At 43.7% G+C, this 14757-nt stretch overlaps 1 protein-coding gene across 2 annotated transcripts in view; it reads right to left on the reverse strand.

The window, feature by feature from the left end:
• Positions 1–14757, reverse strand: part of adcy7 (adenylate cyclase 7) — a 96620-nt gene that overhangs the window by 8103 nt on the left and 73760 nt on the right. The window contains exons 12-21 of one of the 2 annotated variants that reach the window (XM_084337314.1): positions 10225–10284; positions 9111–9188; positions 8792–8861; positions 4627–4724; positions 4372–4456; positions 2949–3086; positions 2670–2777; positions 2396–2568; positions 1897–2005; positions 1202–1360 (exon numbers count right to left, since the gene is read on the reverse strand). In XM_084337314.1, coding sequence (XP_084193440.1) covers positions 1202–1360; positions 1897–2005; positions 2396–2568; positions 2670–2777; positions 2949–3086; positions 4372–4456; positions 4627–4724; positions 8792–8861; positions 9111–9188; positions 10225–10284 — 1078 coding nt within the window. The remainder of the gene's footprint in view (positions 1–1201; positions 1361–1896; positions 2006–2395; positions 2569–2669; positions 2778–2948; positions 3087–4371; positions 4457–4626; positions 4725–8791; positions 8862–9110; positions 9189–10224; positions 10285–14757) is intronic. The other variant, XM_084337315.1, reaches the window with a different exon arrangement.

Here is a 14757-nt window from a genome sequence, read left to right on the forward strand (position 1 = left end):
GCCTGTCTGTCTGCTAATGGTGACTGACGGGTTCTAGCCTGGAAGACATGCCACACATTGCCGTTCATAATACAATTGTTTTAATTCAAACAAAGACACAATATTATAATTTGTATTTGGAATGACTCAAATCCCTCCCCAATCGCCTTGCATCTACTGTATGTGTTCATTATTTATTCCTGTCTCCTTTGTGTGGGTAGTGACTGTGAAAGGCTAATATTGATTCCAGGTTGGGTGGCTCTGTCTCCGCAATGAGGGGCTGGTTCATGGAACAGACGTTGATCAAGACATACAGTGAATCATGTTTGGCAGGTTTGCCATTGGGGGTGTTAATGTCCCTTAACCACTGACTGAATAGCACTTCCATTCACCCAATTCCATTCCAACATTATTGCTGAGGTGTCAAGCTGCTAAACTTGAGAAGGAGCCAGGTGATATGGGACCCCAATGCACAGAGCCAGAGGTGGAAAGTAACAACTTACAATGGGGACATTGAATCCTTGTGTTGTGTTAATTATAGCTCCATGATATGATGTAGATGAAAAATAGCAATACCATATCTTATAGGTCATTGAGCTATAATTAACACAACACAAGGGATGTCCCCGAAGACATCACTGGTGGCCATATTCAAACTAATTTACTCTCAATAACTGTCAAACTAAATGAATGTGTGCAAAACTGTTTAGGGTTTTTGGATGTGTGAGATTATGTGCAAAATAATTTGCATTATTATGCCCCTTTACATGTAGGAGTACAAGAGACACTACCATACATTTTTTTTTTTATATTTGATCAAAGAAAACAGACTGTCCTCTGATAATGACCAATCAAATTCTTTGAAAGATCACGCCAAAACCACAGTAGTAAGCGGTAAATGTTTTGCGAAGGACCATTTTTGGACACAAAAGTAAATAAGTACTCTTGAGTATACTCCTAAGTACTTCTCTTCTACTTTAATAATTTTCTAGTCAGGTACTCATACACACCAACGCAAGTATAAATGTAACTGATGCGTCACTATTTCCTACTTGAGAAATAGATTTGGGTATCTTTCCACCTCTGCACAGAACCAACGTGGTGGAGGGGCGGACGTGGGTGAAGAGGAGGAGGGGGGGGGGGGGGCTTTAAGATATCCACCTCGACCCCGGACGCCTACCTTGTACTTCTCAGTAAGTAAAGAGTTTGAGTGGAGTCCCACCTCGTTCTTTTTATTCTCCCCGACAAACAGGGCGGCCACATGTGCCGGCAGCACGTTCTCCAGCAGCAGCCGGTTGAGGTTCTCCCGGGTCTCGATCTCATCCTGCTCCGTCTGGTTCTTGTTCTTCAACAGGAAGTCTTGGCGAAAGCACGACTCGTTCTAAGGTGGACACACACACACGCACACACACACGCGCGCACACTGTGAAGATGTGATGAGAGAGAAAAGAAGAGGAGGAGGAGGGGGGAAACGAGGGACATGGTTGTAAACTAAAGAGGAACAGACTGACTGTAGAGGAGGAGGAGAAAGGGGAGGAGGAGAGGGTGTATATTTGGAGAAGAAGTTGGTCTGAATGAAGAAAATACACACTTTGCTTTCTCTCAGATGTTCATCCTTTTTTCCGTCGATCAACAAAAACATCACTATGTTAAGTCTTGGTGAACGAGTCACAAAAAAAATGCTTTGTGTACACAAGACGCCACAAAAAAATGCTGTATCAAACTTTCCCAAAAAGGAGCAGTTGTTATTTTCCCTCCAAGAGAGCAACTTCCTTTGCAAGTGTGATTCCCCTTGAGATGGACGATGTAATGATGAGAGAGGGAGAAGAAAATGGACCTAGTAGTATCTAGGGAAGCAACAGTTGTGATTGGAGAATCAAGAAAAGTGGGCAGGTTTGAGAGGTAAATTATCCTTACCTGTTGTGAGATGAGGAGCATGGTGACCAGGAACAACGTGATGTACATGCAGCTCATCATCTGGGGATCTTTAACCAGACCCAGAGCCCCCAGGATCTCCTCTCTAGTGCTGGAATACACAAAGGGGATATCCACGGTTGGACCTCAACAGGCCTCAAATTTCACATTAAAAGGGATAGTTCGGACTTTTGGATACTGCATTCACAGATTGTGCCCTAGTGGTTGATATTTTCACCCTGGTGCACACTTTATCCTATCCCATTCGGTGGGGTGGGGCAGAGTGTGCAGCATGGTGAAAATATCAACCCACTAGAGTAGAAAAATTACTCTTCAAACTGACCTTTTATCTTTCGTTATGATTATTTTCCATCTACAAATCTAACTCTTCAAGAACATGTGACTGTAAACATAGTTTAGTTGCTCAAATTAAATCCAGATTGTAGCTTTAAACCCCTATTAATATGGCCTGACTAGATCTGTGAGCATAGTTCAGCCCCACCTGCTGCAGTTCCCATATATGACTTTTCCATAGATGACAAAGAGGGCCTCCTTGGAGATGATGATGTAGTAGGCTGTGGAGGCCACGACGAGGAAGAGCACCTTGAGCTCAAAGCTCACCCTCAGGAACACTCCACATGCGATGAGGGACAGGATGAAACTGTACACAGAGTACTGGCAGAGAGAGAGAGAGAATATTGCATATTTATATTTTCTTAAAATGTCCCAACTGTCCCAAAACTGTATCATTGTTTGTGTAAAACGTGACCGCTCACAGGCAGGTAGATGAGGCCTTCGTCCAAGCCCTGCTCGAGGGAGTCGTTTGTGAGTCTCAGCTCAGGACTGTTATCGGAACATTCTGTTGAATGTGTTGGGATGATGCACTAGGGAGGGAGGGGGAGAAAATGTTTTGATTGATAGTCAGCCACTGTGTCGCTCTAGCTTTGAAGAGCGGCACGGCAGCTATTGTTGAAGCACAGCTATATATAGAGAAGCATGGGATGGCATTCCGTCAGTTCTCTATGTGTTGTAGCACTGTAAATACAGTCTGTTACCAGGTTGAAAACAGCCAGGATCACAATGACCGCAGTGGTGATGGTGGCCAGTGGGAGGCGCACACACGGCCGCTTGACAACCGCTTCAGACAACGCCGGCAGCCACTGGCAGCTGGACAGCTTCTCTGGGAACAGGCGCTGATTGATTGATTGATTGAAAAGTTTATTAACAGATTGCAGAATGGGTACAGTACAGTACAGCTCAATACATACAATTGTTAAGGGGATGCAGACCAGAGAAAGACTTTCGTCTTGTTTACATCAGGGTCCCCCATTTTCAATTCATCATAACATATATGACATACATGACATACAGATAGACAGTACTGCTACATCTATACATTTATGACATATCAGATTTGCAAATACAGTACTGTTTGTGATACAAAAGTGTCCAGAAAAGGAGTGTATATACATTTGGCATAGAAACTGTACATTGGAGGAGGTTGGTTGGGTGGGGTGGGGTTGGGTGGGTTGGGTGAGGGCTGTACATTGGAGGTGGGGGGGGGGGGGGTTGGGGGGGGGTTGGGAAGGGGACACACACACATTTTACACTGTACATTGGAATATTGACAAAGCCTTACTTGGTAATTTACTGTACAACTAGGTTAGGACATTTGTAGGGGCCAGTTTCGAATTGCAGTCTCACGTAGGTGTTTTTTGAGAGTGTTTTTGAAGGTGGGTAGTGATTCACATTCCTTTACAGCTTTAGGCAGGGTGTTCCACATTGATGTGGCATAATTGCGAAACGTGTTTGGAGAGGATTTAAACAGGTACAGTATGTGCGACATTGACAGGGCGGTCACCCACCTCCAGACATAATGTGTGAGTGAAGCAGTGGGTTCTAAATGTACAGTGGGCTATTTCTAGGGCAGGAATCTGTCTTAGTGAACGCATAGATCACATGGCCCATCTCTGCTGAATGTAGGGCAGCAAACACCAGGTGTCTGCGACGTGAATGCAGGCTGGGGTGCAAATGAGTGGATCAAATAGATGACACTACTTTAAAAAAAAAAAAACAGCTTGTTCCCACTCTCACACACATGCACATTCACAACCACAACCACAACCAACAGTGGGGAAAGAGCTAAACCAGAAATAGCAGGCTGTCTATGTGTAAAGACCATGATACAATGAAAACACTTTGGAACAGAGAACAGAAGAACACACAGGGACAGACAACAGCAATCAAAATAACCCAAAATGACAAATCCCAATAACAAAGAAGCACAATGAGGAGAATTAGGCCAATTAAAATGTACGAAAAAAGAAACAACTATAACACAGAGTTATACTGCAGTATAAACTACCCTCTCATGTGATATTGCTCAGTGGTAATCGGAGCCTCATACAGAGTGATTTCGACCAAAACGTTGTCATTTGGATCGACTACCTTGTGTTTCAAGCTGCCACTCCTACTGACCTGCAAGTGACCGGCGAAACAGATCCCCAGGGTCAGCACGAGGACACAGGCCAGCACGCCAAATGACATCCCCAGCATCTTCTGACTGTGGGGAACAATGACAAACAGGCCATTCAGACACCAGCAGGCCACCGTCTCCCTCTCACTCCAACCGAATTGATATAGTATGTTATTATGATTTGTCAAGGGAAATGAACGTCTCTATGATGGGTTTTTTAATTAGTGGAGGATGATTATGACTTGATAAGGTCATACTCTGTTGTGACGAACATCTGAACCACGAAGATGCAGAGGAAGATGAAGGTGGCACAGCCAATGTAGTGCTTGAACATGGGCAGGTCCAGGGCTCGGTACTGCAGAGAAAAAGAAGAAGAAGAAGAAGTCGCACAACTCAACTGTCTGGCCAGAACTTTCATCTGACATTTATGTGGTAAAGTTGTGATAAATATGTCATTTATATATATATTTTTATCCACTTTTTCTCCTTATTTTCTATTTTTCTCCCATCCCAATTCGTGTTTCCAATTCTCCGCTCCCCTGTCTTGAACGTTGCTCGCATATGCCCCCCACTGATCGGTTGTAGGGAGGATAGAAGCCTTGCATCACGTGTCCCCTCCGGTACACGAGGAGGCAGCCTGTCACATCTTTTCACCTGCCAGCGCGGACTCTCATTGGCGAGGTGTAACGTGTGGGAGGCTCACACTACCCCCGCAATTTCCTGTCTCTGCTGTGCAGGCGTCCCCCAACCGACCTGTAGGAGTCGCTGTCCACAACGTCCAGATTACCACCCATCGACTTCCACCCGCTGACTCTGCCAATTGAGCCAGTGTGACGGCCGGCCCAAGCCGGAGACAACGCCGACAGCCGGATTCGAACCCGGTGTCTCTTGCGTTGGTGACGAATGCAATGTCTGCTGCGCCACCCAGCCGCTCCTAATATGTGATTTATATTGAGCTTTTATCCAAATCGCCTTACAACTCATGCCTCACGTTCACCCATTGACACACACAGACGGAGGAGGCAACCATGTGTAGCAGGTATATTAAATATACAGTAATGCATTCCACAAATAATCCCTCACGTTTTATTTTATTGCTTTGATATTATTTATTGTCACTTTTATATTCTAAAGGTTGTAACAAAAAGATCGTTTTGGGAGCTACTTCCTTTATTTTGAAATCGTCACTTCCTCCTGCAGCGACGTATTGTAACTGCTTTTCACGCTCCTTTCCTCAGTCTGTTGTGAACTGAACTGAGGTGAGGAGCTGTCCTGTGTACCTTGATATATTTCTGGTTTAAGAGTTGATAATATTGTAAATATAATCCCAAACAGTGAACCGGGTTTATAAAGTAATTCAAGGTTGATAATATGCAGTTGTACAGTTGTCTCGTAGGGAATTTAACCGTCTTAGCGAACGTTTGCATAAATACGTTGGACTTTTTATGAGACCGTTGGTCGGCTTCTGACATTGGAAGCAAAACAGAATTGCTCCACCTGCCGGCCAAATCCTCCCCCCTAACCGACCTTTCAATCACAGTCGAGAATGCAGCTGTGACTGCGTCCCCGACCGCCAAGAACCTTGGTGTTGTCCTCGACGACCAGTTGAACTTCTCTGCTCACATCGCAGCAACGACCAGAACCTGCCGATTCCTCCTGAGCAACGTCAGAAGGATCCGCCCCTTCCTGACAAAAGAAGCCACCCAACTCCTCGTCCAATCAACAGTCATCTCCCGCCTCGACTACTGCAATGCACTGCTCGCTGGCCTCCCGGCCACTGCCACTAAGCCTCTTCAACTCATTCAGAACGCAGCGGCCCGCCTGATCTCAAACCTACCGAAGTCGGCCCATGTCACCCCACTTCTTAGGGACCTGCACTGGCTCCCCATTGCTGCACGAATCCGCTTCAAGGCCCTCGACCTAGCATACCGTGCGGCAAAGGGAACCGCTCCCGCCTACATCCGGTCAATGGTCTCTAACTACACACCCTCAAGACCCCTACGCTCTGCATCTTCTGGCCGCCTCAGACCTACTCCTATCCAAGCTCCGGGAGGGTCATCAAAGAGAAGTCGCCTATTCTCAGTCCTTGCCCCACAATGGTGGAATGAACTACCCACCCCAGTTAGGACAGCCGAATCACGTCCAATCTTTCGCCGTCGACTAAAGACGCACTTCTTCAACCATTATCTGAATAAAAAAAAAAAAAAAAAAAAACTATAAAAAAAAAAAATCTAACCCTAACTAACCGTACTGTCATGCACTTGTCCTAATAAACTAACCTACACTGTAGCACTCAACACTTTGATGAACATTGTTGCTCAGCTGATAGAGTTGTGCCCTTCCTGATGGCTTGTCGTACAGAACTTGTAAGTCGCTTTGGATAAAAGCGTCAGCTAAATGACTAAATGTGAATGTAAATGTAAATGGAGGGAGGGATTGCACACACGGCTCGTGCTGGCAATATTTTAACTGCAGTTTTTCCTACCCACAGCTGTGTGAGCTGTTTGTGGCCAATACATTAATGCTGATGCATTGTGTTTGTTCTATTGCCTGACAGGTATGTTTGTAGCTCCTATGTTTTGGTTAATTGTGTTTTGAACTGTTTATTTGTATTGTTTTATTCAAGAGTCTGTTGTGAACTGAACTGAGCTGTGTGAGCTGTTTGTGGCCAATACATTAATGCTGATGCATTGTGTTTGTTCTATTGCCTGACCGGCTGCTGGCTAATAAACACGTCACAGTTTCGGCTAAAAGGAGATCACAAGCCTGTCTGTCATTCATCTACACACAACACACAACATACAAAGCAGAGTACTATCACTGGGCCGTGAAGAACCGGAGTGAAACCGGCTTCACATGCAAGATGCCAACCTGCTCATCGGGAGCAGTTAGTGGTTAAGTGTCTTGCTCAACGACACTTCGACACAATGCCAGGAGGAACTGGAATCGAACCAGGAACCTTCCGATTACCAGACGACTGCTCTACCTCCTGACCCACTGTCAATGCCAATGTTTAAAGATGTGTGAAGAGCAGTGATGGGAATAACGGCGTTATAAATAATGGCGTTAGTTCTTTCAGTAACGAGTAATCTAACAGATTACTCTTCCAATCTTAATAACGCTGTTACCGTTACTGCCAAACAATGTGGCGAGTTACTGTCTATGATTGAAGCTGTTTTTTTTCCATCAGACAGATCTCTGCGCCGAGAGGCATACTGTTCTTCTCAGCCAACCTCAGCGCGATTGGCTGAGGTTGAGTAAAATGTCATGGTAAGCCAATCAGAGGTAGAGGTGGGCGGGTGCCTCCAAAGTCTGACAAGAGCGACAACACAAGCGAGTTCAGTCAACGTGAGACCGCGGGTCTGTGTACGTTTTGACAGTTTGTTTGGTGAGCCCAAATAATCCAAAACGAATCCAACGAACAACACAAGCGAGCAGTCAATGACAGACCGCGGGTCCATGAGCGTTTTTTGTTCACTCTTGTGTTAGTTGTTGTGTTGCAGCGCAGGGCACTGCAGTAGTGGAGGCTCTACTCTGCTGACATAGTGTTGCACTTCCTGGTTTAATAGCACAGTCTTCAGGTGCTCAGAGTCAGAGATATATATATCTGTATGTCATGCATGTCTTAAATGTCATGATTAGATTTGTTTAGATGATTAGATTAGATTCTTATATCTGTATGTTGTGTATGTCATAAATGTCATGAATTGAAAATGGGGGACCCTGATGTAAACAAGACGAAAGTCTTTCTCTGATCTGCATCCCCTTGTGTGTATTGAGCTGTACTGTACTGTACCCATTCTGCAATCTGTTAATTAAAATGTTCAATCAATCAGTATATATTTGTTATTTATTTTTGGTATAGTGCTTAACAAGCATAATTTAATGTTGCCCATGTTGTGGCCTGTTGAGGGGCAATACATATCAAAAGTTCCAAAACATCTATTGTGTTTGTATTTGTATGATCCACTATATAAACATAGTAATTATAATATCTACATACATGGCATTTGATTGGAGGCTAGTCTCACTTTGTCCCACAGCAACATTAAAATAGTTTAGATGTGTGTATGTTGTTTATGTAAAAAAATTACTTGAAAGTAACGCAATAGTTACTTTCTGAAGTAACTAGTTACTTTTATAATTTGTAACTGAGTAAGTAATTTAGTTACTTTTTGGAAGAAGTAACTAGTAACTGTAACTAGTTACTTTTTAAAAGTAACTTGCCCAACACTGGTGAAGAGAACATTAAGCGGATTGAAACTAGAATTGGAATCGTGACCTTAAATGCAAACGTCAACCTCAAATTGTGGGTTTGTACAATTGTTACACCCCTATTCAATAGAGTAGTAGTAATCTGATAGTGTGATGTCATCTTTCTGAGGAGTTAGAAATGGCCTAAAGGCCTAATAATAAGCTCACCTGTTTCTCCTGGTCTTTTTTGGGGAACCACACAGCGAGGCTGCTGATTTCTTCAGACTTGAACCACTGCCTGAAAGAGAGAGAGAGAGAGAGAGAGAGAGAGAGAGAGAGAGAGAGAGAGAGAGAGAGAGAGTCAAATGCCTTTTATCATTCAATTATAAAACACTAAAACACCTCATGCTAAAACCAAACAGGAAAAAAAAGAGAGAACAGAGTGAGAGAGAGAGCGAGAGCACAAGGTCTGGTTTGGCTGTTGTTGCGCTACACAGCATGTACTGTATTTACTTGAGGCCCAATCAACTTTCACAGCGGACCATACTTGCTGCTGAGCTCGTCGATGGTGATCGTCATCTCGTTGTGCAGCTCCTCGTCAAACTTGCTCTTCTGGGACTTGTTCCTGCACAGGAAAGCACAGAGACAATTAGGGAACGGAGCAGGCAGACAGGCAGACAGACAGACAGACAGACAGACAGACAGACAGACAGACAGACAGACAGACAGACAGACAGAGACAGACAGACAGACAGGCAGACAGACAGACAGACAGACAGACAGACAGACAGACAGACAGACAGACAGACAGACAGACAGACAGACAGACAGACAGACAGACAGACAGACAGACAGACAGACAGACGCGCTTTCAAGACAAACTGACTCAGGCGGATGCTGGAAAAACCAGACGAGGTCATGCGGGTTATTCGCTGGTAACTGGTTGAGGTTGTTTTCAGCATTAGTGGAAAAAACAGATCAGATGGGTGATCAGTGTGTGTGTGTGTGTGTGTGTGTGTGTGTGTGTGTGTGTGTGTGTGTGTGTGTGTGTGTGTGTGTGTGTGTGTGTGTGTGTGTGTGTGTGTGTGTGTGTGTGTGTGTGTGTGTGTGTGAGTGAGTGCACATGCCGGTGAGAGCTGTCTACGGTGTGTGTGTGTGTGTGTGTGTGTGCGTGCGTGCGTGTGTGTGTGCGTGCGTGCGTGTGTGTGCATGCCGGATGCAGGATGTCTTGTTAGTTGTAGATGAACTCTTGGGATTTAACAGAACTGTCTCAGTACCCATGCCTGGTGTCTCCCTCACCCCCACCACAAAAAGGAAACGCACGCACACACACACACACACACACACACACACACACACACACACACACATAGACACACACACACACACACACACACACACACACACACACACACACACACACACACACAACACCCAGTCAGTGTTTAGAAGAACAATGTTAAGTAAATGCCTAAAATGTTAAATAAACTCCACAAAGAACAAAAGACGGGCTTGAACCGTGGTAAATGTGTGTTAAAAGGGTTTCTGAAGGTGTGTGAGTCCCCTTGTGGCCCTGTTATACAAAGAAGGCAGCATCTAGGTGTTAGTGGTCAGACTGCAAGGCTCTCCACGTCGGGGAGGTAGGGAGGGCCCCCACTCACTTATAGGTGCTGAACGGAGGGGCGGGCAAGGAGAAGGGCTCCTCGAGTGACTCATCAAAGCTGTCATGAGACCAATGGTAAGAGACACACAAACACACGTTTAGCACGACACAGCAGGGGAGTGGGGCCAGGGGGGAGCAACCACATTCAAGCTGAAACGTTGCACTTGAAAAAACAGTACTCACATTATTATTATTATATTATTAGTCTTCCTGAGATCTCAAAAGTGTACATTTTCATTTACATTTAGCCATTTAGCTGATGCTTTTATCCAAATTGACTTACAAGAGTGCTGAGTGTATATTAGCATAGTAGGTAATAATAAAGGCAAGGTACTGTAGATTCCTGAAATAGCAACATCCATAATAGTAAGACAGTACAAAGGTTATTCTTTTTTAGATATTGAAGTGTGTTTTCAATAGACAACAGGAAAGTGGGCAGATTTTTTCGGCTGTCCTGATATGAAGTGAAAAATTATGTTACAAATGGACTTTTCTTGTATCTTTATATATCCATGTACATCAATGATCTAACATGTTACTGATGTTAAACTGCCAGTTCAGGATTTTGGATGCCTTGCCCTATTCCCTGTTTACCAATGACGTTGTTGATCGGTAGAGTCCTTTAACAGCACAATCCACACTGAACTACAGAATGAATGGAAGTGGACGGCCATTTTGGATAATCACGCTGTATTTTTACCGGTAGACACATTACCAAAACCTTTCTCAAACACTCATTTTCCGTGGGATTTTTATAACATTTGGACCTGTACTACATAAGACTTCAGGCTAAAAACAGGCATCTGGCAACCACTAAACAGAATGTACACACAACTTTTACTTCAGTGTGTTCAAACCTCTGTTATACACCTCTAATACATTAGCACTCAAAGTGATTTTTCTTTATTGCTTTAGCAACTTCAGAATGTTACCTTTAAAAAGAGACCAGACTCATGCATGTGCTATAAGTATAAAGCTTTGCAAAAAAGGTATGCAGTCGTCAAAAACAAAAATGGCCCCATTTTTGCCTGATGCTTAACTCATTGACTGCCAGCTATTAGACAGGGCCCGTCATAGCAATGCCACACTTTAAAAGAGAGGAGTGCGTCACCTTGTTTGTAGAGCTATAACTATATTCTATATTATAGCTATGGATACAATACTATGGCCCATTTGACATCACATATCTATCGTTCAATATGTGAAAAATAATTAATTTCTTCATCCATATGTTCCAGTGTTGTACCGTGGTGAATATAAGTATGGTTATAGCGTTGTCTGGGGTAATTCCGGAAAGGCTGAGTAATAGCCATATACGTCAATTCTACTATAAACGTTGCCGTTTCTTGCCTATTTTATTCCTAAATCAAATCTATATCATAGGTATTATGTTTCATCATGAATGCAAGAAAGGGGGGAGTAACGTTACACAGACATGTTGCGATCGGGGTGAAGACGTTGGTTGGATCAACGCAGGATTGATATCATATAGCCCTTACCTTCACTAGGATGTACCCCAAAAAGAATATTCCAATTATCTGATCGCGAGTCCCAGTATTGGTGTCGGTCGTGTCGCCAACATAATCCAACACACATCATGCATCGGGAGCATTCGAGACTTCTCAATCCGATCGTAATAACCGCTCCATTCACCCGACAAAGAAAAGTGAGCCTGGTGACATTTGACCATTGCACAGGCCAAGATACAAGGTTTCAAAGGGTACTCAATATCGCCGTCTAGCTGGATGCGGCCGGTATTGCACTTTGGCGATCTCAGACTCATTCCCTATGGTAACACCAAGGAGATATCTCGGGTCTGGCAGCCAACGCATGTCGAGTTAACCCGACTTATCTCGGGTTTGGCAATTAATGAGTTAAAGGCGAACTATCTTATAAATGGCCTTTTCCAGTGTTTAGCATTGTTTTCTAGCAATGTGGGGTTGTACCAACACTGTCTATGTCTCAAATTCTCATTTTTGCGCATTCCTCCAGTTCAGATGAGACAAGGTCCTCCCCCAGTGAACTAAGCCATTCTGAATTTAGCGTATATGTGACGTGTAAGAATTCTCATCTGCATACCTAACCCCTTCTGTGGTTGTAGCCACCGCCCACAATCAACAATGACCAAAACGGAGTGATTGGAAATAATGCGGAAGCGGTTTTCCCTGTCAGACACTTGCACTTCCCCAAAAGAGAGAAAAAGAGAGAGAGAGAGGGAGAGACAGGGAGAGAGAGAGGCTCATATGGAGCGATCTCTCCTCTGTCTCTCCCCCTGCATTTGACACAAAGACTCGCGACTCGAAGCGTGCACACGCATATTCCGATCCGTGCAATAATATTCACGGGGGTATATATTGTCATTTGAAACAAGTTACCAATGCACTGTCCCGTGGGATTATGCCCCCCTGCGGTGAAATTAATTAGTCCCTCTCTATCTCTCTATCTCTCTCTCTCCGCCAAAAGGTATCTGCCAGTACAGTGCAGTGGGGAGAGCCCAGCCAAAAACAGCTTGGAATCTTGAAGGGCAGAAACTGCTGCACATTTTCTTTTTGAAAAATAACTTACAGGTGTGTTCCATAGACTCACAGGAATTGTGTGATATTTCCCAAATAGTGAAAGAAATAGTAACATAGTTCCCCTAGGTTAAGTAGGAAATGTGGGCAAGGGTTCGCATTAAAAATCACTGACGCAAAATCTGTTCTAAATGCCATTTCACAGGTACTTTGAAGGCCCAATCTGTATGTATGGCGCCACAACAAACTTTGTGTCCACTGTGATTTATTGGGTCAAAATTATTTGTGCACTTTTTGCTAAATGGAGGACTAACAGCATGTGACCGTTCTGAACCAGGTTTTCATAATAATAATAATAATAGATTGGATTTTAAGAGAGAAGCACCTTTCTCAGACTCAAGGACACTGTACAAGGAAAGGATGGGAAAAAAATATAAGATAAAAAATAAAAAAATTATGAATATATGTGTATAGTAACAACAGGAAAAAACAAATAAGATAAAAGAGATAAAAAAAGGAAGCAAGGTGCTGTCCAATTGGATGACTTTTGAAGCTGTACTATATGTACAAGGTTTGTGTACATTTGTAAAGCTGGAGTAAAACAGACCTGTTGGTTGTAAAAGTCCCTTTTCCATCTACAAATCAAACTCTTCAAAAGATATTTATGAACACACACCCAAAATCGTGACGGGCGGGGGGACAACACAGGAACAACATGTGACTTCAGAGTCCACTTTTCCTTTAAGCTGGAGTTACACCTAGGGTGTTTTCGTTTCGTTTTCAAGATGAGTTTCGCTTTCCAGGTCGCAACGTAGTGGCAGCCGAGTTAGACATTTGTTTTGCAACCTGAGCACTTTCGTTTTGCCTCCTGAGCACAGTGATGTAGTACAATGCCAAAGCAGTAGGTGGCGAACATGAAGGCAATTTTCAACCAATCAGAACTTGAATGTGCCAATACACTTCCTGCAAAAAATATAAACAAGCCGCCATCTTTAAATGCCTCCGTGAGCTATTTAGCCAATGTACCACTTATCTTTCAGCAAAGAAAGTGCAATAAACAAAACGGATACATTCACTGTGTGTTCTGCCTCTCATTTGTTGATGAAACAAAACTAACATCAACACAATTGACCACCAAGAGCGGAGTTTAGTCTCATCGGCGCCAATTTTGTTAGCTTACATGCTAACGCGATAGGAATATGCCATTATAACAGTATAGCATTGTGGCTAGCAGCTAACGTTAGCTCACGTTAGCCAGCCAGCACCAAACTGATGATATCAGGAGCTATCAGTAGCTAGATAACATTAGACAACGCCTCATGCATTAAACAAAGGTGAATAGATGACTGGTCCATTTTGTTTAATGCTTGTTAAGATTGAAAGAGGAGCTCTGAGCTAACAGGGTCTGGTAGCTAACGTTAGCTCACGTTAGCCAGCTGCTCATGCAATCCTTAATGCTAGCAGAATGAATGGATGTAAACTTTATTTAACAGATTGCAGAATGGGTACAATACGGCTCAATACAAACAATTGTTAAGGGAATGCAGACTGTTGTAGCTTGGACTGGGCTCCTTATAACAATAACTTGACAACACATGGTAGCTGCAGCTATTTGGGACAGCTCTGTCGTCACCGGACGTTGGTGAGGGCACGCAGATGTCGATATATACTGCGCATGGGCGTTGAGCAACAACGGCTCCGCGCAGATTACACAACATGTTGTCGGCGAGTTTTGGCGAGTATCCAAAACGAAAACACCTTTTCAGCGTTCCCGCTAGGGCAACGTGTTTTCCTGCCAAAAAACGGCATTTCTATTTAACTGGGACAGCAAACGTATTCATTCAGCAACAAAACAAAAACAAAAACGCCTAGTCTAACCATGGCCTTAGACAGTAGCAGCAACCACCACCTCCATTCTCATATGTCCATGTAAAGAATCTGCGTCAGATGACTGCAGTACAATGACTTTTCCACTATGTCAGATTGGCCTGTCAGTCACATAGATCTGCTCCCAAAGG

Source organism: Notolepis coatsorum, assembly GCF_963971535.1.
Source record: "Notolepis coatsorum genome assembly, chromosome: 20".
Lineage (NCBI taxonomy): Eukaryota > Metazoa > Chordata > Actinopteri > Aulopiformes > Paralepididae > Notolepis > Notolepis coatsorum.